At 37.4% G+C, this 20,211-nt stretch overlaps 1 protein-coding gene across 1 annotated transcript; it reads left to right on the top strand.

The window, feature by feature from the left end:
- The first annotated feature begins 260 nt into the window (after positions 1-260).
- Positions 261-692, top strand: LOC150107078 (zinc finger MYM-type protein 6-like). The gene has a single exon (XM_090391609.1). It carries the CDS (start codon positions 261-263, stop codon positions 690-692), a length of 432 nt encoding a protein of 143 aa, XP_090247735.1.
- The last annotated feature ends 19,519 nt before the right edge of the window (positions 693-20,211 follow it).

The raw sequence follows: 20,211 nt of genomic DNA, 5'->3' as shown, positions 1-20,211 counted from the left end.
ATTTTGGTAGTAAGAAATCTCGTATTGAAGGTGTTTGTGACGCAACATGTATTGAATCATCTACCTCAAGCCTAGAGAGCGATCTCCAGGATGCAAAAGGAGGTGAAAACTACCAGCACACAGAAGAAAAAGTCTGCATTCACTCGTAAGTACATGGACAGCTCAGCTATTTAAAATTTGGTTTCATACAATGCCCTAACACTGACCAATTGCAACAATCTCAATGTGTCATTTGTGCTACTGTTCTGGGAAATGAAGCTATGAAGCCATCCCGACTTGCCCAACATATCACCACAAAACATTCAGATCTAGGCAACAAACCCATTGCGTTCTTTATGCGTAAAAGAGAAGCACTTAAAATAGAAAAGGAAATTATTTCCCAAGCTTCAGCCACTGACACTTCACTTCTGAAGGCATCCTATTTAATATCATTACTGATTGCTAAATGTAAAGAAACATATTCCATTGGCGAAGAACTCATTAAGCCTTCTAGGACTGCTGCTTGTAATGATGTATTAGGCCAGTCTGCGGTAAGTAAAATGAAAAACATCCCATTGTCGAATGATACAGTTGAAAGGCGGATATCTCATATGGCAGAAAATACAGAAACGCGACTCATTGAAAACATTAAAAAAATCGAACTTGGACGAGTCTACAGATATTTAGAACAACGGCATTTTACGTTCTTTTAAAACTTTGAAAATCCCACCGATGGGATTTTCAAAGTTTTAAATGGTTTCATTGAAAAGAGAGGTCTCGAATGGGAAAAATTGCGTTTTAATTTGTAATAATGCGTTGCCTGCCTTACAGGTAGAAATTCAAGTTTAGTTACTAAAATTAAGGATATGGCGCGCAATAACTTATTTTCAATGCATTGCTGCATTCATAGGCAAAACCTGGCCTCCAAAAAATGGCACTTGAGCTTAATGAATCCTGTCTCAATCTGTTAAAATGATTAATTATATTAAAAACAGCGCTTTAAATACAAGACTATTAAAAGTATTGTGCGATGATGAAATGGGCTCTGAACATCAAAATCTTATTTTCCATTTGGATGTTCATTGACTTTCCTGCGGTAAAGTTCTCAAGAGGTTATACGAACTCCGAAAAGAAGTTGAGTGGTTTCTAATTGATAAGTGACCTGTCCCATTATTACCAGGATAAGAAATGAGTAGTCAGATTGGTATATCTCAGCGACATATTTTCATACATAAACGAATGGAATTTAAAACTGCAAGGTCCAGATACAACAATATTTTGTGCTTGGACCGAATAATTCAAAAAGAAACTCAAACTCTGGTTTAATATGATTGCAGAAAGAAATAGCGAAATGTTGCAGTCGTACTCTGATTATATTATGGAAGCAGATTATTTCTATTCACAGAATTCAGTTTTTTCAGATATTATTGCAGCCCGCTTGAAGATGTTGTTGTCGTTCGAAAATTATTATCCTGAACGTGAGGATCCCCGGAGGAGACAAAATATGGGGATTGCGAACTCCTTTGTTGAACATAAAGTGACAGCCCTTTTCCATGAAGAAACCCTTCAACTTATTGAATTATCATGAGACAAAGGACGGGAAACTACTTTTAATTCTATGAGTAATCGAAATTCTGGATAAGAATGAAAAACGAATATCCAAATTTATATGAAATAGCAATGAGGTTTCTTCTTTGTTTTTCCACTACATACGAAGGTGGTCCGAAAGATTCTCGGCCTCGACCGCAGATGGCAACATTATCGGCAAGATGTTTTTTTGTCTACGTTGGTACATCTCTCATAAGTATCCATGTGAAACTGCAAGTCATTCTATCAAGTAGTTTGTTTTATACAGCTCTTTGAAGCAAAAGTATTGTCTGCATCTCTCGAAATGGATAAAATTGAGTATCGTGCGGTTATAAAATTCTTTGTAAAAGAAAGTTTAACGCCAAAATAAATTCATCCAAAGTTCAAAAGGTTTATGGGAAGTCTTCTCCTTCGTTTTCGACAATTACGAAATGGGCTGCCGAGTTTAAACGTGGCCGTATCAGCCTTGAAGATGATCCACGTGAAGAACGTCCAAAAAAGTGTAACAACAGTGAGTGAAATTGCTGAGACTATAGGCATTTCAAAAGAAAGTGTAGGATATATTTTGCATGAAGAATTGCAAATGTAAAAAGCTTTGCGCAAGACGGGTGCCCGTTTGCTCACAGCAGACCAAAAACGCACTGGCATAAAAATCTCTGAACAGTGCTTGGATCGTTTTAAGAAGAATAAAACTGATCTTGTGGGTAGATGTATTACTATGGATGAGAGGTGGATTCACCATTACACACCAGAATCCAAATAGCAGTTAAAACAGTAGATAGAAGCCGGTTGTTGAGCCCCAAAGAAGACAAAGTCGGTTCCATCAGCAGGAAAGGTCACGGCATCGGTGTTTTGGGATGCTAAAAGCATTTCAATTATTAATTATCTTGAAAAGGGTAAAACAATAACCGGGGAATATTATTCCGATCTTTTAACCGGACTAGACGAAAAAATTCGTTGGAAAAAACCTGGTCTGCAGAAGACCTTGGCTCCTTTTTACTTCTATCTCTTCCCAAAACTAAAACTCTTCCTCGCTGTTCAGCGTTTTTCTTCAAATCAAGAGGTGATTGCAGCTGGAGAGGAGTATTTTTCAGATCTTACTGAGAACCACTACAGGGACGGGATAATGATGATGGAGCATCGCTGAAATAAATGTATTAGTCTTAAGGGGGATTATGTTGAAAAATAAAAATAATCTTGAAATTAAAATTCGTTTTTTCATTGTTAGGCGGAGAACGTTTCAAACTACTTTCGTGTCTTTGTGAAATGGCATTTTCTGCCACGGCCGTGTTTAAAACGAAACAGAGGAACCGCCTGCAACTTTGTAACAGTCTCCGTTTGGCTATCACTTCAATTCATCCTAGAATTAATAAGCTAACTGACAGAAAACAGCAACAAAATTCTCACTAGCCTAAATGTAATTTTCAACACTCAAACTTAGTTTCTTTTACTATAACTAACTTTTAATTGCTGCGTTAAAGTGCTGCGTTTTTAAATTCAAAAGATTAATTAGTGTTGGAACGAGTGTTTAGAATTGAGAGATTCATATATTTTTATTTATTCTTACAAACTTTGCATATATAAGTATTTGGCGCGTGTATGTGATAATAAGTGTTTCGCCGACACTTTGACTGCTGCTTCCCACGGTCAGCTGACTTCTTTGATGAGTTACAATGCATAAATATTTTTCTCAGTACTGTTTCTTTCTTCTTTCAAACCAACATTATTAAAATTAATTTAATAATATAACAATCAATTTTACACTGAATAATATTATAATTGTTTGGCAATAAGAATGGAATATGTCAATGAAAATCAGCACAAATTAATTTAATAATGTTGGCCGGAGAAAACTACAATATGCTACAAGATTTCATTAGTCCAATGATTGATAACCGATTTAAATGTAATTTTATATTTGTCAACATGTCACGCCGTATACATAAATGTACTAATACAAATACTTTATGATTATGCCATAATTAATTATTAATACTTATGTTAGTTTAAAGTATAATTTATTCAGCGCTTGGTGCATGGTTTTCTGGCAAAATGTGTTTCGCCGTCTCTGGTTGTATGCCTGTATGCAAATAGTCGTTTGCTCTTCCACATATGAGACACAAAACAGTGGGCGACCATCGAGAACAGAACGCCTGTATAATTAAAACAAGCGGCCAGAGAAGGTGAAGACACGTTAACATTGGATGTAAGAGAACAACAAAAGGATCGCACAGAGGGATGAACCCTCGAACTGTGTTACTGCAGCGGGTGGAAAACGATATGGCTTGAATATCGCAAAACTATGAACCAACGTGGCTCATTACTAGAGATTAAAGGCGGCGTAATGATGATCTAAGGCATATTTTTTGTGTGTTTTTCAAGGGAAAGCATGTTCTCTATGTTTTTTCTTTGATTAGTTGATATTTGAATAGCTTGTTATAGTTTTGGATTCACAGCCGAAGCAAGTAAGGCTATGAGGCCATATATCACGTATGTAAACTGCTTGTGATCGCATGTCCCGTTTGCCTGATTTTGGTGATGATAAACCTGATTTTCTTGTAGAAAAACCCTAAAGTTACTTATAAAACCTGCGAAATCACCTTATGCGGAGAGGCCTTTATAAGCGTCTTCACATCAGAGATAGGATTCGAACGCAAGTCTTTCCATCCAAAGGAAACAGTAGATATAGATGGAGTCACCGAGGCTTCCAATATTAGAACAGAAATAAACTGAACTGTATGACCTACCAAACATCACTGTCGACTATCTATTATCTACTTACGGCCATTTACTATGTATACCATGGACACTAGTAAAAAGATAAGTTGCGATATCAGAGCAGTATACGGTTTGTGTGTTATCGAGGAACAGTCACATAAATACGACTGTTATCGGATCTTCCTTTTACAGCCGCCAGTTAAACTGGATATATTTGGGATCTGGTGGAACGAAATGAGGCAGCAAATGCAATGGAACTGCATGGATTCATTATGATTACCTCGGACTACTTGCGTTGTGTTTCCGAACCGCACAGACATACAAATATTTTAATCGTTTAAAAGAATTCTTCACATGCTTCTTCAGAGTAAAATTATCACATAAAATTATGTTGGAAGTTTTCCCCCCCCTTGGTTAGGCTATAATAAATTCAGTTTAATCCTTTATCCAAGTGTAAGCAAACAAAGTTTCTTGAAGTATCTTCAGGACTGAGGCAACTCGTGGTAAAGGTGGACCAAGCTCTCATCACTACTTGTCTTAGTATCTCCCATAATGCAAAGCACATCTCCTTGCAGACATATATAATGCTATGCATTAAGTTCTCTCCATTGCTCCCACCTCAGTATCAACACCTCTGGGTTTGGCTCCCACTGACGATACCTGAATAAAGCTCGAAACCGGTCTGGGTAGTGGCCCTTCCCTTATATTATATATTATATATACAGTATATTATATTATTTTATTTTTTTAATGCCATTTCTACAGATACTTCCATGACCGGTTCTGCTGGTCCATATTTGGGTCGTTATTTCCACAATTGTTCGAGAAACATATTCTGGTATCAACAACAGTTAACATCAGTTTTCAATTCCACGTGCGACTAAAGAACGGCGAAAGCTTCTTGTAGTAGAATATTGCACAAATGCAGTCGTTAAAAAAAAAAAAAATCGATAACATTTTTCTTTCTTTTCATCCGCTCAAGATGTTAGTGCACGCTAGGGTTTCAAGCTTTCCGAAGTTGGATTGCTGTCTAAAGATCAACAAATAAGAAGAGCGAGGTTTGTATTTGCGCTGCAGTACAACCGAAACGTCGCTGATTCCAACAGGATGGAAGTCATCGGGTGGTACCGCAGAGGGGGATGCCCACAAAGAAAGGTTTAAACAAACGCGCATCGCTGGAATGTAGGTCAAGGCCATTCATAAGCTAACAAGTCCCTTATTTCAGATCCAGTCTTAGGTTAATGCGAGTCGAAAGAAGAGGAAGGCATGCGAGGACGTCCGTCTAGTGGCATTTGTGTCAACGACAACAGCGGAAGGGTGGGCACTGAATAATGCGCACGAAACAGAAATATCTGCTTGCCTTGTGACACGATTTCACTTTTATCTCTTTGATAACACGAAGAAAAGTAAGATCCGTTTACCCCATCGAACGCATCCTGCGAGTTTCAATGGAGTCTGTCTAAAAAGAAATTCGTTTTTTTTTTTTTTTTCTCTAGTGTATGTGTGTGGATTTGATAATAAAATAAATAATATAAAACACGAGAGCCTCACCTCAGATTCTTTCTTATTCCTGAAAACAGTCAAATGAACATCTGAATGGACATCGGGCCATGGTTGGAGTACGCTGATAAAATGAAACAAAGGTGAAGACGAAGGGCAATCAAAGCTACCTTTAATTCATAAAAACTCGTTTTAGTCTTCTTGTATTAAAAGTTTGGGTTTTTTATTATTATTTATTTTATTTTATTTTATTTTTTGCCGAACTAGATTTGGTCCCAAAGATTCAACTTACGGTGGTGCAACGGTTAACTAAATGACTAAGTCAGTTTTCTAGTCGTCTAATGACCTAAAGATAAACTCCCAAGAGAGTATTTCTTTTTCTCTAAGACAGAGAGAGAGAGAAGAGAGAGAGAGAGAGAGAGAGAGAGAGAGAGAGAGAGAGAGAGCTAATGCTATTTTCTTAATTACTTTCTAATCCTATATGAGAGAGAGAGGAAGAGAGAGAGATCTGCAGTTTCAAAGTTTAGGATAGAAGTCTAATTAATGTATTAAACTCAAAAAGTATATACTGGCGTTGAAAATATTACCGCGACCAGTTTCTTAAACCATTCAAGTTAATATTTGTTGGTCTTGGTTTAAAATACGCGTTCACAATTATTGTTGCCTGTTAATGCAAGTCACAATGAACGTGAATGAACCTCAGTCAATCAGCAAATGTCCATTTACTATTTCATATTTTTAATTTTCCAGCCTCTTCTATTTCTGATCCGCATTATTATCTCCGCGTGCTTTATAGAGACATGCAGAGATGATATTATGTTAACTAACAGCAATAGAAAAATAATACAAAATTATTTAATATTAAGACTACACCTTGGTATTTGCGACATTTTTCTATTACTAGTTTTGTTTATCGTAATGCTAATCAAAAAATTAGAACGAGCTTAAAATTACGGTACCGTTACGCAATCAATTGCATCTTGAAACCTCATTATACCCCAACTGGAATACCGTCCTTTGTTCTTTTGAAAAATTTTGTCCCATCGGACCAAAATGGAGCGGGGAACATTGCGAAATGCCTCAAATGTCACTACAGTTACCATCGTTCAACCGATTTTGACCGCTCAATGCTAGAGTGCTTGATTTATTTTATATAAAAGAATGATATCACATAAAAATACCTCGATGAATAAAAATAGCGTCATTTTTGGCAGTAATCTAATTTGGCATCTAATGAAGAATTTAAAGGTCTCTCGAAATGTTAGCACCGATGTCACTAATAAAAACAATGTCGGAGGAATGTTCGCTTCTGAACTACAGCCACCCTCCTGAGTTCTTATATTCGGCTCGCAGAAAGTAAATTCATAGAAAAATAAGTTAAAATTAGTAAAAGAGGATAGTGATATAAACAAAATGAATTATTATTATTATTTATTATTATTACGCGACACCTCCAGGGAGTCCAAGGACTCATCGTGGTAGGGCACACTACTCTACTTCGCTAAATACATCTCATTCTCATCACTATTACTTAGTTCTTCAACTACGACACTACTGCCATCCACGCCATCTATCGCCCATCATCATCACCGATTTGTTTGTACGTGGGATGAAAAATCCGAGTTTCCGGGAAAAAATATTCTGCTACCACCGTATGAGATCGGCTAACTCACTTTCAACTGAAAAATCTCACATAAGGATTCTCATATAAGGATTCCCCTCGTTTAACCTTTTTGGAAATGCAAGTTCTTCCAAACTGTTAATTTTTTCCGCCTCTTTTTTTTTTTTTTTTTTGCTTTAAGCTTCAGCTTGTTCAGTCTCCAATACTTCATTGCAAGCAGTCTGTACACCGTTTATTTTAGGTCCACCCTATTAACATTTTGATCCGTTCCAATCGTCTCTTTATTCCATACGTTAATTTATAAAATTTTGTTTTATAAATTAAAATTAAATTAAATTATAAATACAACACGCGATATTTTTATATCGCGTGTTGTAATTATTTGTTGTAGTTTAGATGTTTCTCATCTTGTTTCACATGAATACGTCAATATTGGTTGAACTACTTATTTATACATCATACTTTTCTTTGTTTGTTTCTATTTTTCCATATAGTTGAATTTAGACATCCTTATATTTTATTTCAAACATTGTTCTTTAACTTCATCCTGTGTTATGGTTTCACTGCTCACAGTTATTCCTAGGTAATTAAATTTCATTACTTGTTTACTAGTAATTTTCCATTTAGTTTTTATTGAGAGGTAGTGGGATCTGCTATTAGCATTGTTTTTGATTTCTCTGTTGATGTTTGTTAAGCCTGGCAAGTCTGTTGGCGTTCGAATAGTTGCTTCTAGAGGTCATCTTCATTTTCTGCAAGTAACGCTACATCATCCGCTTATCCAACTAATTTTAAAATTTGTTTATTAATATTCATCCTATTTAATTTCTCTTTCTTAAATTCTGTTATTATTTCGTTCGTAATGCAATTAAACATGGACATCAAGACTCTCCTTATCTGATCCCTTTCCTTGTAGGGAGTTTTGTGTGAATTTATGTTCTGATATTACACAGTTATTTTTTGCGTTTACATATCTTGGATCATTCCGTTGATCTTCAAGGGTATCTGTCAGGACATCCTCGCATCTGATTCTATCGAAAGACTCCTCTAAGTCAATCTATCCCAATGGCTTTAACAGGCCTTTAAGGCCCACAACCTTCCAAGCATGCTTAGATTTCGTAACCGAAATACGAGGATAGAATGGTCACTCCTATGCCTCAAGGTATTCTTGGCTGTATCCCTGTGTGTTCACGGGGCCGGTTTGCCTGCTTTCGGGGTGAAAAACGCCAGATAAACTGGCGGAAAAAACCCTACTGCCCGTGCCCAAGACCGGCTAACTTGGCTATGGCTGAGGAAGATCCTTCAGCTCCTCACGTCTCAGACGGGAATCGAACCTAGGACACTCCTTCCCCAGGCATATGGTTGCGAGGCGCAAATCCACTAGGCTAACCGCGCGGACCCTCTAAGTCAATGAAATACATAAATATTGGTTTGTTAAATTCTATTGCTTTTCTGTTATGCTTTATAACAAATACAGCATCAATATATGATCTTCCCTTGCGTGATCCTAATTTAATCCTAATTAAATTTTAAGCACGCTATTTGTCTAACCTCAGCTTCAACTTTCTGACAACGATTTTGGATCCACATTAAAAGGTATCGACTTGACTTACTGGCACTACTCGGTACGCGCCAGCTTCAGAACATCCGGGAATGGCAAGTAAAAATATCCCTCTGCTTTTGAACGAATTTCAGGAATTAATCACTCTCAGCTTACCAGCACAAACCAGTTATTAAAATAAAATAAAATAAAATAAAATAAAATAAAAACACTCACTTGAATTATCTCGCAGATAAGGCTCACGTGAGATATTGTTTCCCCAAAATATTTTCTCGCTACATTTCAATGTGCGTAGAACGCCCAAAAAATAATCAACACATAAGTTACAAATTATATTTCGAAAAATAGTGAAAGGGTTGACTGCCAGGGAGGGCAGAAAGGATTGATAGGATGGTGTTACAATATTGATGTTAATAACTTCCTATTTGCATCGCCGCCAAGCAAAGAAAGAAGAGCTAATTCCAGAACACAAAGAGGAAAGCTGCTGTTTTTAATGCTGTCATTTCATTTTGGTCCCCGTGTTAATATTAAATAGAAAGGCAGCCGTGGTACAAGCACGCACTGACACGACTCGAATGACCCACAAATAAGCGAAACATATGAATACCACAAGCCGAGAAAAATTATGAGTGCATGTTCGAGGATTAATGTCTTCCGCGTAACAATTGTTATGCGAAGAAAGAATCGGAAATTATGACAACAGCCTGCTAGCCACCCGCATTAAAATCTGTAGCTGCTGTACGTTTAATAAGCGGTAATTATATCACGACTGCCAGTCAACCCAGTGCGGGGTTCATAACTTGGAGGGATGAGACTTGCGACAGGCCAGATGGGGATTTCAAAATCTAATTCTCTCATTAGTGCACAGTTCTGTGGCGAATAATAAGCGTGTCCTGTGAGGCCATTTCATCTCGGAATTGAAGACTAAAGCAGTCTGTATCTGATCCCTTGTTAGCACGCACAAAACGGACTGTAGGAGGTGCTGGAGTAACAGGAGGAATTTCCCGCTTCGAACACTTCATCGTAACCTGAATTTAATCGCCATGAAACGTAGTTTTCTTTACTGTCTGCTTCGAGTAGCTGCAGCTGTAGCTCCTTCTATTTGACCCCAAATCCAGCTCAAATAAAATATCATGTTAATCCACCGGACATCGTCACACAAATACTAAGGAAGGAATTTCTTCCTTTCAATAAGAATCAATGACCTCAATATAGCGGAGAAGACGCGGTTAAGATTAAAATGAACTATGCTGGCGACTCCATTCATCTTCCGCCAAACGTTCCACACTAATGAACAACTTTGTTGCATTTACTGCAGAGAAGCAGCAGTTCGATGTCATTTTCTGAAGTGACATCGAACTGCTGTGCCATCAGTGACATTAGAAAAGAAATGACCAATGAAGCAACAAGGCTGCACTGAATACGGAGTTAATTTAATTAGCCAGTAGAAGCTAACTTCGAATCCCCTTCCAAAATTCGCAGTACAAAAGAGAAAAAATGCGATATTTAGTAAAAACATCGTTTCTTAAATCACTCCAAAAGCCCTAGAGAATTTTATAGGATCATACTGACTTGGGATCTTCATATTTAAAGTAGTGTTTTTTCTCTGCACCCCACTGTAGACTCTGTAATATTCAGTGCTGGGCAGCGGAATACATTTTTGCTCTTCTTAGTTTTCAGAACACGCTGTAACAAATTTTCTGCGAATTAGAAATATTGGAAATATCTTTTGAATAAGACCTTTTGAATAAAAATGTAAAAAAAAAAAAAGATTTAAAAAATAATCGACCTTCCCTCTCAGAAAATGAGGTTCACATTATTTGAAAAAACTGCTGCGGTAAAACTTAAGCTCGGCGCTTCAGTAACGGCAATAAACAATTTCTGAAAGGTTCCGATTTGATCCAGTTTACACCAGTTAACAAGGATGTTATTTTATTTATCTAAATATTATTAGTGCAAACCTAGAATCCGCGCCGATGAAGTTTTCAAATTCCTTGCGGACACATAAATTTTTAGAGGCATCTTCGATTGTTTTAAACCCAATTTTTCCAACTGTCGTAAATGAATGACTTCGCTTTAAATATGTTGCATATTGGTGTGGCTGAACATTGAGAGAAAGGGTTTAGAAAAGATTCTTATAAAGTCAATGCATTGTTTCCTGTACCAAGGTCCAAGAACTCTATTTTTCTTGTCTTTTTATGTTTTCCGGTTCTTGATGTGGTGGTGACCACATACCTAGCAATGGGAAAAAAAGGTGTCTTCCAGTAACTCTACGATTTCGAGCTAATAAAATCGCCTAAAGCATACGCTCTCTAAATTTAGCAGACGTGCCGCGATACCACTTAGCCAAGAAGGAACAAGTTAGATGAATGCTTGGGCTTGAAACAATCACGCTGACTTTGTTACAAAAAAAAAAAAAAAAAAAAAAAAAGCGATGAAAAACACAGAAGGAATGTGAGGCATTTGAGCAACTGCCTTGCTGTGGTTTAATTGAAATCAACTATGGGAAAGTCGAGTCGACGTCATCAGTATGCATCGGCCGTTGGGTGACACAGTGACGGCGCCTTAAATAGCTGCAGTAACTGCTGAATATTTCATAGGCCAATTTTCAAGGCATATCGTTGAGCAAAGAATTGACTACCACAACGTTTTGTATGCTGTGGCCAAAGTAGGAAATAGAAGTTTCAAAAATTAATTACTTATTAATAAATAATTCTATGGAATTAATTAATCCCAAGGAACCATCATTTTATGATGTTTTACGTCAATAAGATTACAATATGGTCGCTAAAACCCAAATTGCCAGCTCATCTTCGTTTGTTCAGTATCTGAAAGTGCACCACGAGAAAGTGTGGAATGGACATTAGGTCCGAAGTTTTGGTCGGTTCTAAGCATTCCTTAAAAGGCTAAGTGGAGAGCTCATCCCGCTTCTTAAGTTTTGACCCTTACGTATCACATCTTTTCGTGTACTTTCATAATATCATGTATTCCCCCCCCCCCCCGAGAGTACATTAATTTAATGCACTTACAAGATACAATCACAAGGAATTTGACGATAATTCCAGGACTCTGTATACAGTGTTATCCACTCGAGTCAAAAGTGAAACCACAGAAGTCGGTTGACAAAATAAATTCGCAATGGAAAGCTCTCGAAATTGGATTCAAATGAAGACCGTTTTATGACTGAGAAGACCTTCGTCATCTCTACTTTGTTCAACAAGGGATTCTCATGAGCTGTGTGTGTATGTGTGTGGAGAGAGAGAGAGAAGAAGGTGGGCTTGTTCAGATATTTAAAATACTTTATTCATTACACACGTAATAGTGACATACTGAGCTCTGCAATTTCTCTTTCTTCCCATAAACGATGTGCCACTCGTGGAACTACGGTTTGCATAAACGGAGGTAGCTGCGACGAATTCCTTAGGGAAGTAACTCAAGAAAGAAACATGATATATTCTTCGTAGTATATTTTTATATCTTGAACAAATACTATTGTTTAAAGTAAGTAAATATTCCTTTGGCCAAATATTGAGCGACGACTCTGTTTGATTGTCACTGCTCAAATAATTGGGATCTCCGAAGCATAAATGTCTGCCTTTTTGCAATAAAATTATTAGAGTTTCTTAAATAATGGACTGCTTGAGATATCTCGAATTTAATTTTGAAAAATGTAATCGAAAAGAGCCACAGGTAATTTTCTATTTATTTCTTGTGATGCTCCAACATCTTGAATGCGTATTATGGGAAGTTCCAACTTCCGGTTAATTCTAGTAGGTCAAAATTAACAAAGGGAAATCAGCTCTTCATAAATACTCATTTGTAAAGACGTGTCAGAATATTCCTAAAAAGGTGAGACTATTATTATTATTATTATTCCTGATACCTCCAAGGAGTCCGACGACTCATCGCGGGACGACTATCATTCATTTATACAACGACCTGTCATATATCAGCCGAATCATTAGCTCATCCAGTTACCAACCAACAGGCTGCGAGTTCAAATCCAGCCATGGGAATGGATGTTTGTAATTGTTAGTAGATGAATTTTATTACGCGATGGACCACTGCCCAAGTCATTTAGAGGCCTGAGTGGCTTGAAAAAAGTTCTATGTTGACCTCTAGAGTGGGATTCCCAGACTAAGTGAAAATAAAAATACAAAAAATAAACGCAAGTTACGGAGAATGTGATAAATAGAACATTATGTCTAATCATTGGGAATTATGAATAATCGCTAACGTATTAGAGAATAATAGTTAATATTTGTGAATTTCTCAAAATCACCGGTGATTATATTGAATGTAGTTAACGGTCTATCTCCCACATAAGGTTAGATAAAATATATTGGAGTTATTCAATAAATTCTCTATAATTTTTTTAGATGTATAAGCCGCGAAACTTACTTTAATATGTCTCGTGTGCATTTTCCATTAACACTATTAATGAAAAACTCTTTTATCCGGTTTCGAATAATTCAACTATAAATTATGCAACTGCAAATTATTTCAGGACGGATGAACATTTTGAAATCATGCTGTCCCTGAATTGTACAAGGAGGAGGAGAAAATAGAATGACAGAGGAAATTAATAAGAAATAGACTGGCTTCCATAAATTAAGAAATAAGGAAAAAGATCATGAAAAGTTGCAAAGTGTGTGATGAATTTTTATGTAATTCGGTGAACAGCAGTGCGATATGAAATATTACAAAACACATGAAGCATAAATGAATAATTTAATTCAGTAAAAATGGGTACATGAAGCGAATGGTAAAAAATAAAAATATCAAAAGTAGATTGTGAAAGCAACTCAATATGAAATGTGGTTCCTCCCCATCATAGCAGTACAGCGCTCACAGCGAAGTTTCATACTGTTAATAACGGTGTCCAGGCCCTCGGTTAGTAACAACAATGATAGGTCCTGTTAATCTCGCTTAAGTCCCTCAAGGTTATAGAAAATGGAGTGAGATCACCAACACGTCTACCTAGAGCATCCCGGATATGCTCAATAGGATTAAGATCAGTTGACCTGGCTGGCCAGTGAATATAGGTAATTATCGATTTCACGGTTATTACAAGGATGAAAACACGTTCCTATTTCTCTACAGATGAGAGCACGCCTGCCTGGTATCGCTTTGTAAATCAGATCGCTGCGTCCACGCAACGAGATGCCTCCCGAAACCATCACACTATCTCTACCATAAGTATTGTTTACACACGAGTTTCGATTTGGTATATAAAATGATGCCAGGCTTGCTTCGATTTGGAGAGAAAGAGGAGCAAGTTATCATCCATCTAATATCTGTTAAAATGAGTCTTATTGTGTAGGTAGGGTGATGGTTTGGGAGGTATCTCGTTTGGTGGACGCACCACCTTGTATGGGCATCCTGGCAGGAATTGCGAGTGCTGTAACGTATAGAGACGAGGTCCTGAACCTCTATGCTCGTCCGGATGCGCGTGTGATGGGGGAGACATTTATCCTACAAAATAATAATGCTCGTCCTCATCGAGCGAAGCTCGTGGACCAGTATCTTCAATCAGAGCCTATCTTATCGTTTTATCTACCTTATCGTTTTCACTGGCCTTTCAGGTCTACTAATCTTTTACTGAATATGTCTGGGATGCTCTGAGTAGAAGGATTGTTGCTCTCAACTCCCCTCCAAAACCTTGAGATAAGTAGGAGAGATTTGCGGGAACAATGGTTGTTATTACCAATTGCGCTCCTCGTTACCCTGGTTACCTTTATAAACAGTCTGAAACATTGTGAGCGGTGTTTTGCTGTGAAGGATAACCAAATTACGTATTGAGACACTTTAACAATCTCAGTTTGACCTCTTGTTTATGAACCCATTTGTTTTGTTACATTAAGCTATTTATTTTCAATTTCTGTGCGGTGTTTCTTTCCCTAACTTGACTACGGAAAACCACTTTGTGCATTATTTGAATTTATGTGAAGCTTGCCAAAAATCATTAAATGTTCCTAAAAAAGATTAGTAGTTAAATCATTAAAAACGAAAATATCTGAAGAAGTTGCCTATTTACAATTTTTGAAACTCCAAGTATTATTCTAAGTGATAACGGTTTGGAGTTTTCAAAGCGAATAATTTTAGAAGTACTATATGAACCGAACTAAAGATTGTCCATGGAATGTCGTAAGCATTTGCCATTTCAAATAATAATTTAATGTTTCTATTTCATAAAAAAACAAGGTTTAAGCAGATATTTGATAATTTTTCAGGATTCCTCGTTTGATGATAATTGATAATTTTTTATTTTTATAAATTTTTGGAATAGAGTTGTTTTTATTGTGTCAGTTCAACGTAAGAATCACCTAAAAAAAGGCTGCGGTATGTATTTGTGTGTTTCCAATATTTAAAGTACTCTATTTAATTTTTTTTTTCATTTTTTGATACAATCGAAATAATAAATTTGTCTTCATTATTCAACATTTCATAAATAAATCAGAATTTAACCAATTATTACTTATTAAATTTTATTTATATGATTTCGCATTATTTGGATACAATATAGTTAACAGGTTTCTTTTAAATTTCATGCTTTTTATTATTCTTTTTCATAATTATCATATCTGAATTTTATTTATCATATTAATCAGTAATGACTGCAAATTTTGCAACCGCAACCACAATTTTGAAACATAGAGAGAAAAAAGAGAACATTTGCCCAGAGAGAACAAAGTCGGCAACTTCAAAAACACCTAGAAAAAAAAAACGCCAAAACAGAGAAAACAATTGGATCCTAGACTACAAACAAGCTCAATTAGTGCAAAAATCAATGACACCACCAGTAGCCTCCATGGAGACCAGTATGCAGACACTGTATAGGAAACGTGTAAGACCCTTACGGTCAAACATATGCCTCACAAAAGCATCAATATCTACTTCATTAACATTCGTGGCCTAAACTCCAATCTTAGTAGTGTCCACTACCACCTTCAGTCTACCAAACCCCACCTACTCTTTCTGGCAGAAACAAAATTCTCACCTTCCCCAGCACTATTTATCTCAATCTTCAAAATTACACACTCTTTAACTCCTTTCAGCCCAAGGGTAGCGTCTGTGCATACATCCGCTGTGACATCCCTTGACAGAGAGCACCCAATTTAGAATCTCCCACCTTTGACCTTCTTCGGTTGAAAATCTCCTTGTCCCACTCAATCAAATTCATTTGCTATCTCCATCGCTTCCCTAATGCAATCAAGCACTCTGATGGCTTTAATTTTCTCTCCTTAAAAATTAATTTTCTCCAGTCCTACCTTCCCAACAGCAAAATCATCCTCCTAGGAGATCGTAATATCCACAACACCAACTGGCATTCCTCCTCCAGTTACACAGGTCTTGCTGGCAGAGATTCTGAAACATTTGCCGTCAATAACGACCTTACACAACTTGATCAGATGACAACCAGAATAATAGATAACCCGAACCACTTCCCAAATACCCTAGATGTCTTCCTCACCAACAACCCTTCTAAATACACAGTGAATGTAGTGGAGTCCCCTCCATAGGTAACTCTAACCACAATCTAGTGCTTATCTTCTCTTCCATGCAACAACCTTTAAACAGCCACTCACATACAAGAGTAGTCTGGCATTATAACAGTGCCAAGTGGGACATCTCCCGCAACTTCTATGCCTCTTTCTATGGTTGGACTATTGCATCCGGCCTTCAAACCCGAACTCATCACCAAATAATCCTCACTAGCATGCAAACACACATTCCTCACACTACGCTGAACTGCTATTCTCTAACTAAACCCTAGTTCTCCAAAAGATGTACCAAGGCTGCACAAATGAAAAGCCAAACATACCGTAACTGGATTAAGTTAAGAACTCCATCCTACATTAGAGCTTGTACTCAAGCCCGAATTAGATGCAGAAAAATAATCAATGGTTCCAAAACAGATTTGAAAGAGTAAAAAGCAGGAAATTAGCAACCTGTCCAAATGGTAGCCGAGCATTTTGGTCTCTCACCAAAGCAATTGGCCCTACCTTCTGCCCAACACTATTCCGACCCCTGTCGAATCCAGATGAATCCATTGCATCATCACCCACAGAAAAATACAATCTCCTGGCTTCAAACTTTACTTCCAATTCATGCATAACTGACAATGGTAAATGCCCCCCGACCATTCCAGATGCCCAACATACAGTGTCCCAGAGGGCAATAAAGAGAGCAGTAAAATACTGTTTAAATTAGACACAAAAATCTCCTGGCCCTGATGTCATTCCGCCAGTTGTCCTGAAACTTTATGCACCAAAACTGATTCCTATTCAGTGTCGCCTGCATGTACTCTCTTACTCCACTGGTATCTATTCCATATCCCGGAAAATGGCGCATATTCAACCCATTCCCATGAAGGGCGACAGGTTACTGCCGTACAACTAACACCCCATCTCGCTCACCTCAGTTCTGTATAAAGTAATGGCAAAAATCATAAATCCTCAACTCCTACACTACCTTGAAGGCACCCACCTAATAAACAACCCACTGTCTTGTGAGCATCATATTCTTCGATTTATACTAGCTCAGCTTCAAACGCGTGACTCGTTTCATGGCACGATGCAACTTGCCCCGGAGAGTATTTGTCGACTTCTTTCCAAGCAGTGTGTGCAGACAGTGTTTTTTTTTTTTTTTTTTTTTTTTTTGAAGTCCATATTTCTTGCAATATGAACTTAAGAAAAATAAAATTTTACGATAAAGAAATTAATGTTGTCTGAACGTGAATAAAAAAATATTCGCAAGAAAAGCATAAAACGCTTCTTCTTTGAAGTATACTCAACACAAATACTTCATCCGTCAATGTGTTCCTTAGTTAAAACATTGCTAAGCACTTTTCATGCAGGGAATCCCAGATCAAAACCGTTACTGCGAACAGACTGCATTCAAAATTAGGCCGCTCACTGCCCTCATTGTTAAGTTAAAACTTCAAAACGATTCACAGTTCAATACAGCGAGCCATTTAAAGTGCAATTCCATTCAAGTAAACACATTTTAAGGTAATCTGCATTCGGTAATTTTAATAATTTAATTTTATCAGTTTGACAGCGAAGAGAAACAGTTGCTTTAATTTTCAGAAATCTCTGCAACCGCCAATTTGTTCACAATCCCTAGTATTACTACTCAAAAATCCAACTTATTTACGCTTTCAAATTCGCTCCGATATTTAATAACAGCGAAGTGTGCATGAGGCTGCAATGATGTTTAAAGAAAAAGTAAGTTTTACGATAAAGAGGTGCAAGTATTTCTATAAATGTGAATTAAAAGAGATCAAAGCATAAAAAACGTTGATTCTGTAAAGTAAAAATAAATAAATAAAAACATTTTTCATGCAGACTGGGTGCGCGGTCATTCGACTCACTCATTGCATGAAAGGCATCCCCCATTGTGCGGTAAGGGGAGGGTACGAAGTTGACTGTATTTGCACTGCCTCCATCTGGGGTCAATGACAGCTAGTTTGTCGATAACTGCGGGTTTGGAAATCTGATTAAGACGTAAACAGCAAAATTCCCTGCGATAAATATAGGAAATATGAGTGTGCGTATGAGGGAGAGAGGTATCTTCAAGCCAGTTTCTTTAATTTAAGCATTGCAAATTCACATTTTGCTTTAATTGAGTGAATCTTTCACATTTATAACCAGCACCTCATGCCATATTATTATTTTTTATTTATCTTATCGTAGTCTATATTTGTGTTAAGCAGGCGTATATTGTGAAACACACTCGCTCTTCTGTTTTCTTCAGTCATTGTTTGTACGACGAAATAAAACTAAAGCTAAGAAAAGTTAGATATTACTTAAGAAAAGGTAACCTCTTACATTGAAGTAAACTCATTAAGGGGAGGGGGTGTGTCTGCCTTACACTAGCACCAAAGACTGTCAGATTTGCGCAAATTTATTATGCAATGTGCAGGAATTATTGTTCAGGGTAATGTGGCGTTTAGTGATAAGGGGGAATTCCCAAACAAATAGCTCCCCCACTTCAAGGGAATGTGACCATGTTCATGCATTAAAATTATGATAATAAAAAATATTCTGCTGACTACGCTATCGCTATTGGCACATCACCGTCAACCGAATCGACGAATATTTAATCGCCGCTGTGCGTTTTTGAGAATAACACCATTCGCTGTGCGCAATATGGCTGCAGGTATTTGATTACCCTCGTGCAGAAATGATCAGTTTTGTTAATACAGCTGATACGAGTAATTCCTCTGAATTGTGTATGTGTGTGTCGTATGATAACGGCGAAAGGGTCATTCGATCAGTGTATCATTCGCAGTTATTCGTTTTTCGCTGAGAGAATGAAAAGGAGAAGTCACGTGACACAACCGTATCATTAAAAGCTCTCGCTTTGTCTTCTTTACAGGGAGAGAGGAGTTGGAATAGAGATCGAGTCGTTAATAAATACACGTGCCACTCCTAGATCAGACTCGGGGAGAACGACCTTTAGAACTTCCTGTTTTCTTCGGTGAAAGTATTTTCCCCTTAAAGAACGAAGCGACGAAAAAATTCGATCCTTTCGGCATCGAGTCTTTAATAGGATTTTCCGTAGTTGCGTGCAGTTGACAAATGCTCTTCACAGCTGCAACTGCTGCTTCGACGTAGAAAGGAGACTAAGAGAAAGGAGGTATGTGTGTGTGGGAGGGGGGGGGTAAGAACTTCGTGTTCACTTTCTTGCGTGGATGAAATTCGCGAAACAGCTCTTCATGCATAAGAAATCTCGTGAACCTCAAGAATACCGACTTTTTTTTTTCATATTACGAAATTCACAGCGAAATCAGAATTTCAGGTGGAAAGAGCCTCGCTTATGGAGCGAAGAATACCTATTATGCTCTAAGACAGTGTTTTCTGAGCATAAAAGCAGTGTGAACCTTTGGCCAAGTAGGAATGAAAGTTAAGCAAGACAGCACAAAACAAAAGAGCTTCGTTTTTAAAATGCAATAAAATGAAATTGATTAAAGCGATTTTTAAAACGGATGCCGCTGATAAGCAAGTAAGCGGATGTGCTAAAATGAAAGGAATTCGGGAGAAAAGAGAAGCAGAGGGTGATTCATGTGGATGAGTATCAGACGAGGAGCGGTCACTGTCAGAAGTCAGGATCGGCTCCGACAGCATTTCTTTTTAGTAAGAGTAATTCAATGAAGAGAGAGCGCGAATATTTCATCGGCTCGCAAGATGAATGAAATTTTCAATTCATTGTGTTATATGAAACGCGTGTCAATATCGAGGGT

This window comes from Typopeltis vanoorti, chromosome 4 (genome assembly GCF_054136105.1).
Source record: "Typopeltis vanoorti isolate ZY-2024b chromosome 4, IOZ_Tvanoo_1.0, whole genome shotgun sequence".
NCBI lineage: Eukaryota > Metazoa > Arthropoda > Arachnida > Uropygi > Thelyphonidae > Typopeltis > Typopeltis vanoorti.
Note: the sequence above shows the minus strand (reverse complement) of the source record. Positions and strands in the feature narration are given on the sequence as shown.

Bases quoted from the DNA above. Each gene is read 5' to 3' on its own strand.
- LOC150107078 (XM_090391609.1), top strand. From the start codon at position 261: ATGAAGCCATCCCGACTTGCCCAACATATCACCACAAAACATTCAGAT.